Source organism: Crocodylus siamensis, chromosome 2 (assembly GCF_052110815.1).
Source record: "Crocodylus siamensis isolate JL-2025a chromosome 2, ASM5211081v1, whole genome shotgun sequence".
Lineage (NCBI taxonomy): Eukaryota > Metazoa > Chordata > Crocodylia > Crocodylidae > Crocodylus > Crocodylus siamensis.
This window is the reverse complement of record NC_143396.1, coordinates 127,720,472-127,737,372: the sequence shown is the minus strand read 5'-3', so window position 1 is coordinate 127,737,372 and position 16,901 is coordinate 127,720,472. Positions and strand designations below refer to the sequence as shown.

Genomic DNA, 16,901 nt, shown 5'->3' with positions numbered 1-16,901 from the left:
AAGCAGCCAGCACTTCGAAAAGTTGTGTAAGCGGTATAAAAGTTGAAAGTTATAAGTTGTATAAGTGTGTGTGTATAAGTTGTATCTAACAGTTAAAAGTGGCAAAATGCGTGTCAATGCTGAGCAAATGGCGGTGGCGCGCTTTTGCATGAAAATGCCTCGGAGGTGCTTTAGTTCAAAAGCGCACCGCCACCATTTTCTGCGTGCCAATGCGTTTTGCCACTTCTGCAGCTGGACACGGCGCAGCGCGGCATGCATCAGCTCACGTGCAAAACAGATTTGATTCGCTTGAGTCTGCTCCAACCTGACGGACCTCTGGCGTGTCACAGGATGAAAAAGCACATGTATAAATGCCCTTCAAGGGTAGTAAAACACTGGAACAGGTTACCCAGAGAGGTGGTGGAAGCTCCATCCTTGGGAGGTTTCAAAACCTGGCTAGACAAAGCCTTGGCTGGGATGATCTAGTTGGGGATGGTCCTGCTCTGAGCAGGGGATTGGACTAGATGACCTCTTGAGGTCCCTTCCAACCCTCATTTTCTATGATTATCCCCAACTCATTCTGAGAGGTGTTGCTAGTACATTTTGTAGCATCATCTGTGACTATGGTAGAGCAACCCTAATGCTATTGTTACGCATGATTCATAGGATCTTAGGCCCTGACATCCCTAGGGCTTCACCTTATGAAGGATTCACTTGAAGTACAAAGGCACTGTCACTTTTATTATTGTTTATTATTGGCAGCATCTGCCTCACCAGGAAATCCAGACATGATTTTAGGATCAGGAAAATTCATAGGCGTTTAGTGCCATTTCCAGAATGGGGGAGGGGGGGTACCATTTTACATAGTACTTTGCAAAATAAAGCCCTGTAATAAAAACATGTTATTTTCCAGTCATCTGTTCAACATTCACAGTAAGAAATTCTTAGTATGAGAAAAAGTTACAGATGTGATTCGGCAGTCCTCTCTCATGTTGAGTAGCACTTATAAATGTCCTGTAGTATCCCTACCTCCTTCTCTCTCACATAGACACACATACTTGCAGATATTCGCCTTGGGGGAGAAAATTTTAGAAGAAGCCACAAATAGGACGTACCACATGCGCATAGACACACACACATGCAGATATTTGCTTTGGGGGAGAGAATTTTAGAAGAATCTATGAGTAGGACACACACACCATAAACACACACACACTTGCAGATATTCACTTTGGGGGAGAGAATTTTAGAAGCAACAAATAGGGGACACACCACAGACACAGACAACACACACACACACACACACACTTGCAGATATTCACCGTTGTTGAGAGAATTTAAGAAGAAGCTGCAAGTAGGACAGAGACCACACACACACACACTTGCACGTTTGCCTTGGGGGAGAGAATTTTAGAAGCCAAAAATAGGACACACACAGAAACAAAACACACACACGCCACACCTGCTTGCAGATATTCACCTTGGGGGAGAGAATTTTAGAAGAAGCCACAAGTAGGAGCTGTTACTAACACTGATGAATGAGATATGTCAAACACCACGGAAGTGGACTGGGAACAGAACCTGGTAAGAATAACTTCCTCAGATGAGTAAATGCTACTACATTTAGGTGAGGTTTGCAAAATCTAGTCCTGCAGTACCATATATTGGATCAAGAATGGAGTGGTGATTTCAGAGAGGGGACTGCAAACTGGATCACAAGATGAGGTACTTAAAAGAGAAGAAGCAGTCCATCTCACAGTCCCTTTTATGAGTCTACTGTCCCTGTGGAAATTACCATACTTAATGAATGTTGTATAGTTAAATGAATGAACTTGGAAGTCAAGAGAATTTATTTCTCTTGACAAGAGAATTTATTTCTAGTGCTCCTCTGGAGCACTAATTGAATAAAAGCTCAACATAGGCCCATTCCCAGGTGGTGCTGAGCACCCTCCAGTCCTACTAGGTGCTACATGTAAGATAAGCCAATCTGCCTTTCAGTCTCACAGCTTAAGTTGTTTTTCCCATATTCTGTGGACAGAGATCATCAACTAAAGTATAGTTAAATTAATGAACTTGGAAGTCAAGAGAATTTATTTCTCCAGACAATGCCACCGCCTTCCATTGTTCTTAATTTCCTCTCCCCAGAACCGCCTAGCCACCAAGCTACTCAAACACCTAGTTTTTGCTCCCTTCCCATTCCCCTCCTTGTAATATCTGTTGAGTGAGTGACAGACTTCACCTCACTGGAGGCTTTAGTCCTCTGGGTGAGTCTTGGTTCACTTTCCAGTAATAGCTTCAGTCTCCTTTTCCCATCCTTGTTGGTTTAGATACCTCTGTCAAGGTTTCTAGGTTTTTGTCTCCTTTTCACCTGCTTCTATAGAAGGAGCCTGGGGACATGAATACACTGCAAAATTAAAGTCTGGTTATTGCACACGCTAATTTAACCTGGTAACAGTGGCAATGCAAATGTTTTAGCAGGGACTTCACCATTCTGGAGAATACAAACTCTACAGAGACCAGGGGCCCATGCTCCAATTGCTGCCATGTGTTAAAGCCCATGTTCCTGGATCTTTAGTATGGTTGTTAAGTGTATTTCTAAATTCATCTATCATCATTTTTCCAGTGTAAACATACCCTGTGGAAGAAGCTGTGAAGGACCAACCAAGATCTCTGTCAACTGCAGTTCCCCAGTTACTACTTTACAGTGTTGGTGGAACACACTGTAGTGGTTGAAAGCTGTGCAATCTTCTTCACTGGAGGTTTTCAGAAGGAGGCCGGATACACATTGGACAGGGATGATTTAGAAATAGCATTCCTGCATTTGTGCAGGGGGTTGGAGCAGATGACCTATAAGCTCCCTTCCAACTATGATTCTGATGCCATAAATCAGCCCCCGTGTGCCTATGTTACTTCGTTGTCAAATCTGAATCTGGGTCCAAGCTCACAGTGAAACTGTCCAGGCTAGTATTGCAGTGCTTAAAATTTACGGACAAAACCAGATGTGTTTTCATGGGAGGTAGTTAGGGAATGAGACTTTTGGCTATTCAGAGCTCATATAAGGAATCCCAGACACTCAGAACAATTTCCCACTTCTCAGTGTCATTACATCCAGATGCATTTCCAAGTCTACAGCCCATCTTTTCAAGGAAGAAGGAGGGAAAATTAAAAAAAAGCTGATGCCACAGGAAACTCCGGAGAACCATGGATTAGCTTCACGACCTTGAGCATCCAGGTACATCAGACCTCTGTTCGGAACCGCAGGGTGGTCCCAGCCATCTTCCTTTCATAGTCTGCATTGAATCTCTCATTCTGGGCCACAGTAAAGTGATTCTTCCAGTCACCAGCAATCCCTGAGATGAGAAAGAGACAATGAAGGAAACAACAGAGGCCCACATAAGCCAAAGGATCTGCTGGTGTAGGAAACTGCAATAGAGCAGAAATTAATGGATTGAGGAAGGGCTTGGTTCTGCCCTCAGTGGCACTCTTCTATGTAGCCCAACAGATTTACACAGCTGTAACTGAGAGGGAAATCTAACTCTAGGGCTATTGAACAGACACAATAGCCAGACAATAGCCACAATATTCCATACACCAGGCCCAGAGCTGTAGCTCACTAAATGGAGCACTAATCCGATAAAAGTTTAACACGGGCCTGTTCCCAGATGGTGCTGAGCAATCTGCCTTTCAGTCTTACAGCTTAAGTTTTTTTCCCCATATTCTATGGACAGAGGTCATCGAGTAAAATCCCAGTATTTATGGTAGATATTTTTACAGTGATTTTTTTCATCAAAAGATTTTCTAACAATTAGCTTTGAACTGGAAAGAAGTCATTCAGAAATTGATTGATTAAAATATCATAGAGATCAAGTTTGCAATTTTTTTTAAATACTTTGGGAGCTTTAGGCAAAAGCCAGAGAAAGCAAATGTGTAACACAGACTCCTGATCATTTAACTTATACTGGAAATTGTAATAATCTCCCCAACTAGCATGCATTTTATATTGATAGTTTCATATGTAGTTTTGTTATGGAAATGATTTCTTCTCAGTTTTGTGAATGATATGAGGAGTAGAATTATTATGGTCCTTATATTATTATTATTATTATTACTGGGACCAATCAGGAATGGGGAGTCATATGCAACATCCATCCACAGAGTGGTAAATGGTCTCTCTTCCAAAAGGTTTGCCCTCCATTATCCTCTCCCTATTCTACACTTCTCCTTCACCTCCCCTCCCATTTGTCCTGTCTTTTTAGCTTTCTCAGATGACTCCCCTTGAGACTTTGGCCCACATACTTTTTTTTCTTTTTCTAGTGAATATGGTTCTTGACACAGATACCAGACAGAGACCTGCAGTTCTACCAGCACGTTTTTTTAGAGAACTGAACTCCTGTTTAGCTGTCTGTAGAAAGCAACCAGACTTTGATCAATATTTTTCACTCTGAGGGAATAGCTGCATGCAGCACACATCTGAAAAATCCATCCAGTTAGTGTAGGTGCCTATCTGGGAGCAGAGCCCTCTTGAAAAACTGGCTGTATCTCCTTCATCCATGAAACATCATGGACTAAGCAGACAGAGTATGGTTAGGTGACCACACCCATTCATTTCTCTATGTCTCTGATGAGAAAGGGATTGCAAATTAGTGCCTAATGTCATAAAATTTATGGATACCAGCTCTTCCTCATTAGGAACCAGAAGTGTCACCAGTTTGTTTCTTAAAAGCCAGTGAAGATGGACCAGATAAAAACACATCCACCTTCCCAGGCAGTGCAGGAAGGAGGACTAGATGGGAAAGCATCTTCCTATGACAACTGAAGCAAATAAAGGGTTGTGGTACCCATGCATATCTTCACCTTTGCGCATGAAGGGGGAAATGGCTTGGTCCATCAGGGCACTTGGGACCATCCTGTAATTAGTGCTGAGGTTCTCTTTCATTACTTCAAAGGATGTGTGATGAACAATACTATCCAGAACCTCCTCCATCAGGTCCTTCCCCAGGAACTGCATCACCTTCCGAATTTCACGCTTTGGGTCCTACAGAAAGACAGGCAGTGCTTCATTCAGAGAGGGTGTGGTGGGACCTAACCGCTCACACAGTCAGGTGCTCATCAGTGTCACCAAACCAGAAGGCAAAGGGAACCTAGGACTTCCTCGGGATGCTAGCAACCTAAAATGTTCTGTGGTGTCCAAACAAGCCATTCATAAAGACACCTAATCAACCTTGTACCCAACTCCTGCACCCTCTTCAAAATAAGAAAAAAGGAAACTAACAGCTGACATAGCCATTCCATTTCTCCATCTCCAGAGTTAGCACATTGCATAGGCAATATTGCATGAGCATTGACATTTCCTAGCTTTTGATTGGTTGAGTTCGCACCCTCAGTAATGTTCTTTTAATATAGTTTATGTGTATATGGGGGGGAACAAGAGAGAGAGATCACAGTTGGTTTTTCATTCAACAGTACCCTTGCTTTAGTTAGACAGTGTTGCAGATGGCCATTTTGGAGGGTGCCTGGTTCCATCCTTATCTTCCCCACCCAGCACCAGAACTCATAGGGTGAGATCATCAACCAGATGAGGATCTGTTCTTTAACACCAAAGTATTGCAGAAGCCCAGGGATTAAGTTTTGAGAGCCAACTCCAGTATACCCTCAGAATCAGACACTTTTAAATGGGGAGTACAAATCTTACAACGATTAATCACGAGTTCAAGGGTGTACCCTACCCATGGATACCTATCCCAATCACTTTGATATGGAAATCTTAGCAGGAGTAGACTTCTATGAGGTTTCAGTACTACCTGCTTTCTACTTTATTGGAAATGCCACTGGAGAAACCTTCTGGGGAGTATTTCAGTGTTTCCAATTGCTTTCACAGCTAATACTAGGAGATACGCAGTGAAAATGAAGAAAACAAAAATAACTGTACCCTTTCAGATCCTTGTCAAAGGTCTGAATTGGGGATAGAGTGAAGAGTGATGCCCTTCAAGAACAATCCCCCTCCCCTTATTCCAATCCTTCCTCAACTTCCCACTGTTCTTCCTGCCACTTCCTAAAGGAGACACTTGTCCTACCTGCACTTCAGTTCCTTTGAGATGTTCTAGGCAGCCTCTCTCTTTGTGTGCCTCAGTTCTAAATGAGATAATCATGCTTCTCTAGGTTACATATGTGAAATGGATATTTTCAAAATTACACAGTAATGGGTGCATATTAGTACTCAAGTTAGAAAGCATGTGTCTGTTCACCTTTTCTCCCAACATGATGGCCTCCTGCCTCCTCCTGCTGTACAGAATCTGATCCATACCACAATCCCTTCTTTTCTTAGAAACCCTTCTAAAGGAAAGAGAGTAAGTGGGGAAGACGTTCAGATGTAGGCTCACAGATTGGGCGTGATATTAACACTGACCAAAGCATTTATATCACCTGACTCTTTTACCCATGAGGAACATGACCACACCCACAGACAAGTTATCCCAGGATAGCAGGCACACTGCTCTTTGGAAGGGTTATAGTTGCCCTCTCACCTCTTTCATGTCCTCATAGAACAAGTAGAGAATGGGATGGTCCTGCCTCTTCTCCCACCAGCCTTTCACGTGGTCATACCAGGAACCAAAAGCAACTACACTTGGAGACAGAGGTATTCAAATACCATTAAAGAAAGAGTATATTAAGGGGTGGGGGAGAGGGCAAACTGTCTGCTGGAGTAACTGTTGAAGTTCATTGTGTACACATATATCCAAAACCATGTGTAAATCTGGAGTCTACAGAAATGCCCAGTTCTGCTCATTTGCACACATTCAGGCAAGTTCATTGCCTTGCTGGCTCCAGTCAGATTATAATCCTTATCTATTTTTCCATGACTAGAACAGAAACTAGATAGTAACTAATATTGTGTGACTACAACTTAGCTTTTGTCTCTGGCTGATGTTGGTGCATAATGAGTCAGGTCCATGGAGCTAAATCCTTGAGTGGCATCCTTTCATTTTAATCTATAGGTACAAATTAGTAAGACCACATTGAAATCAAATGGGCCAACTTCTCAGCTGGTATAAATGACCCTGGGTCCTGTCAAGTCAGTGTAGCTACGCTGATTTACAGTAGCTAAGACTCTGCCCTTAGGTTGTATTCATAAAACATCTGAGTCAGTGTATCCCCTGGTATATGGATTCCCCTGAAATTGTGTTCTGTGAAGGGAAGCAAAGATTGAATGAAGGCTATTCAAACCAACTGTTATAGGAAGAACATTCTCTTCCTCAGATCCCCTCAAATTCCTAGGGAATCAAAGGAATGCTTAAAGCATGCAGCGTGGATATTTCTAGCAAGAAGCAGAAGCTCATCTGGGCAATTCACCTACAGCTGCAAGTCCCTTTCCTTTACATTTCAAGAAATAGCAGTTTAATCATCTGGGAGCACAAATTCATGACAGACATCAGTCTTACCTTTGCCCTCCATGTATTTCTCAAGGTATTCTTCCCAACTCCCAGGGTGTGGATGCATCTTGTTCATCAGGTCAAAGTGGTAAAAGGAGACAGCTACATCCTTGGCATTCCGGGCGACATAGATCACCTGGGGCAGGGAGAGGAGAAGAATCAGTGTTGCCTCTGTGACTTACAAGGCCTCTAGAAGTGGATTGTCAAAGGACCCTCTTTTGGAACCCTTAGGCTTCTGTCAGAATCCCAGCCCGACTGCCAGGGATATCTCAGCTGTGGCTCTTGGCCCCAACAAAGGCCATCAAGTGTGAGGGTGCCGCTGAACACTGAGGCAGGGCTCCAGAGTGTCAAGGACTGGGCACAGGACTGAAAGCAGCTAATCCTGGCTTTCATCCGAGTTTTTCTATTGCATTCTTCTGTGCTCTTAGGGTTATCTCTTCTCTGCCTCTCTTTTTGTTCTGGGGGTAAAGCAAAAACATACATTTCTGTCTTTGTAACTCAGTGGCCCTTGGCTCTGAAAGGCAGAAACCACATCAACCCCAGTGGGATAAATTTTCTCTTCAATGCAGCAGCCAGCATCTAGATTGTACACCCAACCCACATCCCAAGCATATCCAAGTACTAAATGACTGCAGGAACTGGCATTACTACACAGTATCATCCCCACATGGCTTCATGGTGATGCTGACTGCACAGTAGTTCATTACTATTGCGCAGTAGCTTGTTACAATTCATGCCCCACGATGCTACTGTTCAGTAGTAATGAGCTACTGAGCAGTAAGTATCTCGTGTAGAGGCAGCCCCAGAGTCATACCTGTTCCTTTTAGCATCAAACATACGCTGCTTCTGCTAGTACTTCAACTTGACCTGAAGAGCTACCATGGCTCAGGAGGAGGGAGCTGGACTATACTTCAGCGTTTGCATCAGGACAGAATGGGGAACTGAGTAGCACTTTTGGAATCATATTCCACCTTTGGGGAAGTCTGGGAAACTCTGATGAAAACAATGCGGTGATCCAGGGAATCACAGTATACTCCCATCAGCCTTTTCTCTAGTAGGCCTGAGATTACTGCAGCTGGTTACCTTGCAGCCATTCTCCCAGAAGGACTTGGGAAGAAGATGGACTGGGATATGGGTCTTCACCAAGCGAGGAGATGGCATCTTCGACAGTTGCTCTGTACCTGTGAAGTAGAATTTCAAAAGATAATTCCTGAGTAGAGACACAGCAGTAAAGGTAACATTTTCAAAGGCACCTCAGTGACTGAGTAGCTTAAAATACATTTTCAGAAGGGACTGAAGCAAATGTCTCACTGAAGGTGAAGAGCTGAACCCACATCTCCAGACCAGTGCTTTATCTACAAACCTACCTTTCCTCTCCTAACCTGTAAGTCTGCATCAAGTCGCTGATCCATGTGTTTGCACTCCTGCAGCACTAATGCCAGACTTACCTGCTGGCATTTCTCCAGGGGCAGCAAATTCCAGCATGGGCACTCTGTTGACAATTGCATCACGCTTGCATTTTTCAGCATTGCCATTGCACAGAATCATGTCCACAATTTCACTGATCCATGTGGTGCCTGGAAGCCAGACATGAGAAGAAAATGTCAGTCAAGTATATGGCTCACCTATTCAGAAATAGAGAGGCGAGGGCCCGATCCTGTCTCAGCCATCCTAAACAACCGCAGTCATGATCATTTAGTCCAGAGCTAGTATCTTCTGTATTCTGGCTGCTTCTCATGTATTAGCTTGAGGGTGGGGAGTGATGAGATCTCATTAGTTTGTCAGAAAACACTACAGCTTGATGTACAGCATTCTCAAACAGTCACCCTGGGAAAGCACCATGGGCAATACAGATGAGTCCAGGGTCCAAGTGAATGGGGTGGATTCTAATGGTTGACTGGCGAGGAGGGTGCTACACATCACACTGGAGAGGCTCTGACATATTAACACTAGCAGCAGCTGTGAATCAGTGGAGCTGGTTTTCTCTCTCAAATTGAGAACCAGGTGGGGCTTGAAGGCATATCCGTCAACATTTCCAGCACCAGGCTTCACATGCTGCTTTGGCTCATAACCATTAAAGCCATGATAACTCACCAGATTTGGGGTATGTGGCTATCACAATGTCCTCAGGCCTGCTCTGGAAGTTGTCAATCCTTTCCCAATTGAAAGAAAATGCATAGACCATTGGGATGTCATGGACTAGCCGCCAGTCCTGCCGAATGTAACTTTCTAAATGAGACATCCTGCAAGGGGTAAAATGTAATAGGATGTAACCAGAGTGTAATCAGAACAGAAACAAGAAGGGAGAGCAGCTAGGTGAGATTATTATTCATCTACCCAGTATTTCCAAATGCTGAGAGGAGCATGGTAAGGCACTTCTTTTATTGCAGTCAATTGCCCATCCCTGCTCTCACTGGTTTTGTGTGTGTGTGTGCACTCAGCTATTAAAAGCAGGCGCAGCAATGGCATTTCCATGCTACACCATATTTTTTAACTCCAGTTTTTCATTACAATGCCATATGAAAGAGGCCATCGTTCAGCTTTCTTACCCTTTAATTTATTTGATACAATCTTTTTCAGGTCTCCCTTGTCAAAAGCAAACAGCCTTTCTCACACAATAAAATAATAGCACTTTTTCCACAGTGCCAAGGTAACCATTTCTAAAGGCTGGAAAGGGGCAAAGGAACCAATCAATGCAAGAGGCTGAACCCATTGGGTGTTCTTCTGTGGTAGAGGTCAAGTGTAAATAATCTAGGGTATAAATTATGGTTACTAAGAAGGTAACCATATGGTAAAGGTACAAGACTGGGACTCAGAAGACCTGGAGTCTGTTTTCCTATGTGTCCTAATGTAGATCATAAACTCTTGTGTACAGCCCAGTGGGGCTGTGAATTAAGTGAAGTTCTCAGATACTACCTGGGTAGAAGTAGCACAAATTATTTACTATAACACAATCTCTGATCTTAAGGTTAGTTTCCCCACCCCTCTGTGAAGATGCAGGTTTGCAGACTAGCTCTTGGTATGCACAGCTATAATGAACAGCTGGATAGAACTGCAGAGGTGCACCATCTCTTTGCTGTGGTTTTTATTTCAAAAGGTGCCATTTCTCTGATCAGCTGCTTAGACCACAGATGAAGTGAACTCCACTTTTTTAAGTGAAAGCCAAAGTAGAGGACTTCACAGTTGATCCTTCATTCAGCAACCCTTTGCCCATGCAATGGGTTGCAAATCCTCCCTAAATGAAAAATCTGTCTGCAGTGGTATAACAGCACTTCTTACAAGAGATAGCTTTACTTTGTGCAGATTGCTTCTTAGTGCTTTCACTGAGGGAAAATGAATGACAGTACTTTTTAGTGAAAAAAATCTCACTACAGATTATGTAATTCAAGTTTCAGAATGATTACTAATTTGTAAATAAAGAATAACCAAACAGCCAATAAAGCTAAATTCTCTGCTGTAATTTAACATATCACATTCTATTTTCTGCACCCAGAATGGGTCAATAATAAAATGATTAGCTATGCAGATGTCATGAGCAGTGCAGAAAGACTATAAGGAATATGATCAGAAGAACACACAGTACTTCCCTTCCCTCATTGCAAAACGAATGTTAATAAGCAACTATTAGTAGGGAAACCACACTGATGAAAATTAGTGATAACTACAGCTGAACCTGTAGGCAGATATCTGTGTAATGGGTCAAGAGCTGCCTTTGAAACACTCTCGAATGATCAGCTATGTAAACTCTTATCGTCTCCTGAAATCCGTAAATGACAGCAACAAGCAGGACTTATTTTCCTCTGAAAAGAGTAAATAAAGAATAGTTTCGCTTCTGGTCAAAAAATACCAGGGTGTAGAAGCTCCTGAGCAAATAAAGTCAAATAGAGAGAGACAGAGAAAGAGAGACAGATGCTAGAAATTAGGAACCAATTCACCATTTTGAATCTTAAATTCACATAAATCAGCAGAAAATTCATATAGTCCTGGCCCCTTTCCCAAAACATCAGCTTGGACCCCACAACTCTGACCGAACCAGATGCTCCAGACTACATTGCAAAACAAAGTATAAAACCCCTTCTGTCTGACAAATCCATTTTATGACACGCTCATCTCCTTCCCCTGGGCACCCAGCTCCCCTTACAAAGTCCAGAGACTGTGCTGTGCAGGCTTTCAACACCAGAATATTCAATCTCATATTTTACCCTAAAAGCCCAGGCCTCTTCCTGGGTTTAGACCCCACCTCTCCAGGAGATGCTGCTCAGAGGACTTCTCTGCTCTTCAGTCTAGTGACAGCAGAGATGGCAAACTTCTGGCAACAGCAGTGCAGACTGTCAAAGCTTCTCAGTTACCTTTATCTTCTTCCAGTGGTGTTTCTCTCAGGGAGAAAGAAAAGCTGTGTGCAAAGCAGTAAGTACAAGGAGAGGGAGGGATTGGGGAGGTCCTTAGGAACAGCAAGAAATTCTTTGGAGCACAGCCAAGGAAACAAAAGGTCGCAGTTACATAAGCCATGGGTTAGAATAGGAGGAGCCTAGGAATAAAGAAAAGTTGGGCTGAGGGCCAGCAAGGAACAAATCCAGCTTGTCAGGCAGCTGTCAAATGAGTTCAGCTGAGAAAAAGCAAAAGCTGGACTCACTATGTTTTCAAGGCTGCTCCAAGTTGAGGGGTGAGGAGTGTATGTTTTCTCTGGGGAACCATGGGGGCTGTTGCAGGTCACATTACATAACTAAAAGGACATCATCTTTTCCCAGAGACTGTTGGGAGTGATGAATGTAGTAGGAGTCCAAGTCAGATGTGCAGCTTGTAGGCTGGTGCGTCTGTGCAGGGTACGTGAAAGAGTTTCAAGGAGAAGATGTACTAGCTGTGGATGCACTAGCTGCATCTGGTTCTTAGAGCTGATCTTTCCATTGAGTGTGAACTCAAAGCAGTGGCTGGTTCTGGCAAATCCTGAAATCTCTGGGGTAAAACATGTTAGGTCTAACTCAGTTTTTCTCCTAGATATTTAATATGAACTGAAGCCATGTCTTATTGTGCCAGGCATCTGTGCCTTCATACAATGCACTGCTCTATACAAAGTCCTTCCCAAACTGGAACCACTAAAGCCATATTTGCATGGGATTGTGAGTATACTAGTTAGTATCAGGGTGAGTTAAACGGCACGCTCTCTCAGCAGTGCTACTTACCTTGCCTGAACTTCCATGATGACAAGGCTATGCAATGATGTGAGAATCCCAGCTCTCATTCAAAAACAAAGTAGCCAGTTTAATTGGTCACAAAGGAAACTTTGAAAGCATGACAGGGAAACCGACAGCAAATAAACAGAACTCAGCAGTTCTTTAAACCCCAAGGTTTTAAATTTAAACCCCATGGTTTTAAAAGCAATCTTCTGAGTTTTGAACTCTTCAGAAGATCCATATCAAATATGCATTACTTGGGTTGATATGTGTTTCAAGGTCATCTGGACAATCTACCTAATACAGAACTCACCTAACCAGTATGCCTTGCCATAAGCTAAGTATTAAACCCAGGTCCGATCAGAAATGGCTGCCAATTTCTTGTCATTTACATGGCTTTTACTGTACCAACACTGACCGCAGTCAGTGGCTCAGCGTCAGCCTGTCTGAGAGACGCTTCTCTGTCTGCCACAGTTGGAGCTAGGAGAGATGTCTGGGCTGGGAAAAGAGTTGCTGATGACATGGCATGCTTCACGATGATGTGGATAGCTTGGATCTGCAGACCCTTCAGATCTCATCCAGAGCCCAGAGGCATAGTGATCTTTTTCAGCACTGGGATCATGGGGGAGGGGGAGGAGAGGATTATACTGATCACTGGTGAGCTGTGGGGACGGAGGGGGAACAGAGTGTAACCTGATGGGACAGCAGCTGCTGCTGCTGTGGCTACTCCTGGAGAAGTGAAGACTCCAGCTGGTGCGGCTGAGAAACAGGCAGTGACACAGGCTCCCTGGGGAACCTCTTCTTGCCCTGTTTTTTCTTCCTTCCCCATCAAGGGCACAGGGCTGCATCTTCCATGGAAAAGTCTTCATAGAGGTGGGCACCATTCTACCCTCCTATCCCCAAATACATTCCTGGGTGCAGGGTCTGCACCGGCCCAGTTCCTAGGACTGAGCAGCGCCGAGCTGCACCTGCTGTGGCAAAGACTCCTGGGAGGAGGGGCCATTGGTGTCCCCTCTAAGCTGGCATCCTAAATAGATGTTAGAGGAAGCAATGCCCTAAAAGGCCTTCAGGTTGGAAGGGTCCTTATAGCACATTGAGGGGAACTTGAACAGAACTCACCAAATCTTCTTTGGCCCAAGTATCATCTCTCTCAGTGGTTCTCAACCTTTTCAAAGCACCCCTTGTTAGATCCAAGGCACCCATCAGAAAATTCCAGTTCTTAGTTTTCACTCATTTTTTGACTACAGAAAAATAATAAAGCCTTTACCTGGTGGGAAGAACTCAGACAAACCACATCCAGGCAGAGTGGTTTTATCATTGGTATGTAATTGGCTTGTTGGTCTAAGGATATGTTTCTTGCTTTGGGTGTAAGAGGTCCTAGGTTCAAATCTTGGACAAGCCTACATTTTCAGTTGACTTATGGCACTCACCCAGAGAGTGGTAGTGGACTGATTGGTTTTGACCTAGAGAAAAGTAGGCAGTGGAGTCCCCTAAGGCTCTGTCCTGTGACTGGTGTACTGTTCAATATCTTCCTCGGTGACTTCAGTGAGGAAGTCGAAAGCACCCTGTCCAAGCTTGAAGACATCACAAAACTTTGTGGGGAGGCCCACAAGCTAGATGACAGGCTGGGGAAATGTGGGAACAGAAAGATAAACAAGGTAGAAACTTTAAGGTAAGTGCCATGTGTTGGACCCAGGGAAAAAGAGTCATCAGCACTCCTATAGCCTGAGAAGTACCATACTGAGGAGAGGGATCTTGGAGTTGTAGTCAACTCCAAAATGAACATGAGTCACCAGTGTGATTAAGTAATAAGTAAAGCTAACTTTTGTTGAATCCTGCCCCCTCTGGGTGTTGTAATGTCCCCTATACCCCCTGGTTTATGCCTCTGATGTTCCAGTACTGTTCTCTCATTAAAAGGTACATGGTTAAGTCCCCATTGGTGGCCTGGCTCTGCTCTATAGGGGGAGGAGAGTCCCTACGCCTCCCACAGCGCTTGTGCACCTGCTCCAATCCCTTCAACTGGAAAGGGGGTACCTCTTGGAGTACCGCCTGGGTTATACATGTTTGTACACCTAACAGTGCTGGCACCCCACAGCACCCTTGACAGGATTTCAAGGTACAGTGGAGTGCTGCAGCACCCTGTTTGAGAATCACTGAGCTATCTAGAAATCAACCTCCAGTTAGGATCCATAGCCTCCTACAACTGCAGAGTCTATTAATTTCTTTACACTTCAATTTTTTATATAAATAAATCAGTTCTCTTTAGACACTGTCAGCATCACTCCCATAATGAAGTCAAGTGCATCTGTACCATGGGAAATGAATATGAGGCACAAAGATCATTTAAGTGTTTATTACAATATTTCCCAAACTTTTGATACCTGGAGCACACTTTTTTTCTGGATTAAAGTTGGTGGCACATTTCACTTGCATGCCCAAAAAGAGATAGATAGATAGATAGATAGATATCAGCACTGGTATGATTTCCTCTGGTGGGAGAATGGAATATGCTGTATGTTTTGAAAAATGGATCTATCTATCTGTCTGTCTATCTGTCTATCTATCTGTTTTTCTATCTTTATAAAAATAAAAAACTGGCTCACCAGTGGGAACCAGCTGTCCTCACTGCTTGGAAGGGAAGGCGCTGGCTGGCAGGGTGTAATGAAAGGCAGCAGACAAGTTGACTGATGCCTTTTCACACCTCCTATCCCACTGTGACCTCTCCAGCGTTCAGTAATGGGGTTCCACCAAGGGCAGTCAGCATTCAAGATGGTGGCTGCCTCCTCATCCCTCTTTCCCATTTGGGCCTCTCCACTGATCAGAGCCAAGGGGCAGGGCTGCCACAAAATGACCGTAGAATAAGAACTTTATGCCATGATCAAACCATGAAAAGTCCCCCTGTGATTTAGGTAGACCCACTACTGAAAACCCACACCATGCCTATGCCTGTGTAACAAGTACAAGGATCTACTGGATGTGGACTTTAGAGCCATATGGTCCTGGTGTATGCTACAACGTTTTACTGACAGGAATTTGTTTGCATCTACACAGAAAGTGCCAGTAAGCAATAAAATCTCATATAACAAGGGGTTAGGGTCATAAACCAAGGGGCCAAAAGGAGGGAACAGGTCAAAGGTAAAGAAACATTAGCACTTGGTAACATATGGTGCCTGTAGATGTGCTGTGAGGCTGCTCTGATGCACTGTAATTACAGCATGTCAGAGTTGACTTGATTAATTAAGTCTGCTGTGGCATGGTAATGACCACACTAAAGCCAGCCTCCACATTCCTTGTATCAGCATCCCTGCGCATCAAAATGGTGTTGGGAATGTTTTAACTGAAGTGCATCAAATGAGCTTTAGTTCAAGCACCACTGCCACCATTTTGAAACGTGAGGATTTCATAGATTTCATAGATCTCATAAACATTACTGCTGGAAGGGACCTCGGAAGATCATTGAGTCCAGACCCCTGTCCCAGGGGCAGGAAGTCAGCAGGGGTCATAGGATCCCAGCAAGATAAGCATCCAATTTTCTCTTGAAGGCATTCAAAGTAGGTGCTTGAACCACCTCTGGAGGCAGTCTATTCCAGACCTGGGGGGTTCAGACAGTAAAGGATGCTGATACACAAGACGCTGTGGCACTTTAATTAGAGTGGCTCTGAGAGCCGCTCTAATTAAAGCACCCCCTGCAAACCACAAAGCACATGTAAAAGTGCCCAGCACCTGAATTTCCCCAAGGGAAATTTTTAGAGGTGTCCCCAAGCAATCCTTTAGTCCCTAGAGGACTCAAACAGCAGCCTACAGCAGCCCCCCAGTGTGAGTCCAGCTCCTTCAGTCCACAGTCCTGGCTGACCAAGCCAGTGAGATCTCCAGCTCCACTGCGCTCCTCTGCATAGGGCTGACCAGGTGCCATGAGCATGCTGTTCTCTTCCCCTTGCTCCTGCCACAAGCTTCCTCTTCCTTCTTCTCTTTCTCCCCAGCCCTTGGGGGTTTCTGAGAGATGCAGTCCAAATTAATAGTCAGCACAACTCTGCAGACTGCCCCCCGGTTCCTTCTGCTGTTACACACATGTCATTCACATTAGTTTCTTCGCAACCCCCACCACCCACCCACTCCAGGTTTAAATTTCATCTCCTTCCTGACCCCATGTAGCCTGATCAAATTTCAGTACCGTGAGGTATGTGCATGTACAGCGATGTCCCTTCCAGAACCTTCTGCAAGAAAAGACCTTTTCACCTGTTGACCCACTTAGGAAAGTAAGAGCATGCAGTGTAGAAGGGGCAGGAAATCCTGAGATGAATGCAAGCAGCCAACATCTTGT

General features: G+C 44.1%; 1 protein-coding gene across 2 annotated transcripts; it reads right to left on the bottom strand.

Moving 5' to 3' along the window:
• Positions 1 to 712: 712 nt before the first annotated feature.
• Positions 713 to 11,840, bottom strand: LOC149870765 (sulfotransferase 1B1-like). 2 transcript variants are annotated; one of them, XM_090036822.1, is made up of 8 exons: positions 11,650 to 11,840; positions 9,504 to 9,652; positions 8,858 to 8,986; positions 8,493 to 8,590; positions 7,419 to 7,545; positions 6,504 to 6,598; positions 4,834 to 5,014; positions 713 to 3,329 (listed from the first exon to the last, which is right to left on the bottom strand). In XM_090036822.1, exons 2-8 carry the CDS (start codon positions 9,649 to 9,651, stop codon positions 3,217 to 3,219), a joined length of 891 nt encoding a protein of 296 aa, XP_089892948.1. In that variant the 5' UTR covers position 9,652; positions 11,650 to 11,840; the 3' UTR covers positions 713 to 3,216. The 2 variants fall into 2 exon arrangements, with proteins under 2 accessions (XP_089892948.1, XP_089892949.1); XM_090036823.1 differs by having other exon boundaries at positions 11,759 to 11,827.
• Positions 11,841 to 16,901: the final 5,061 nt, after the last annotated feature.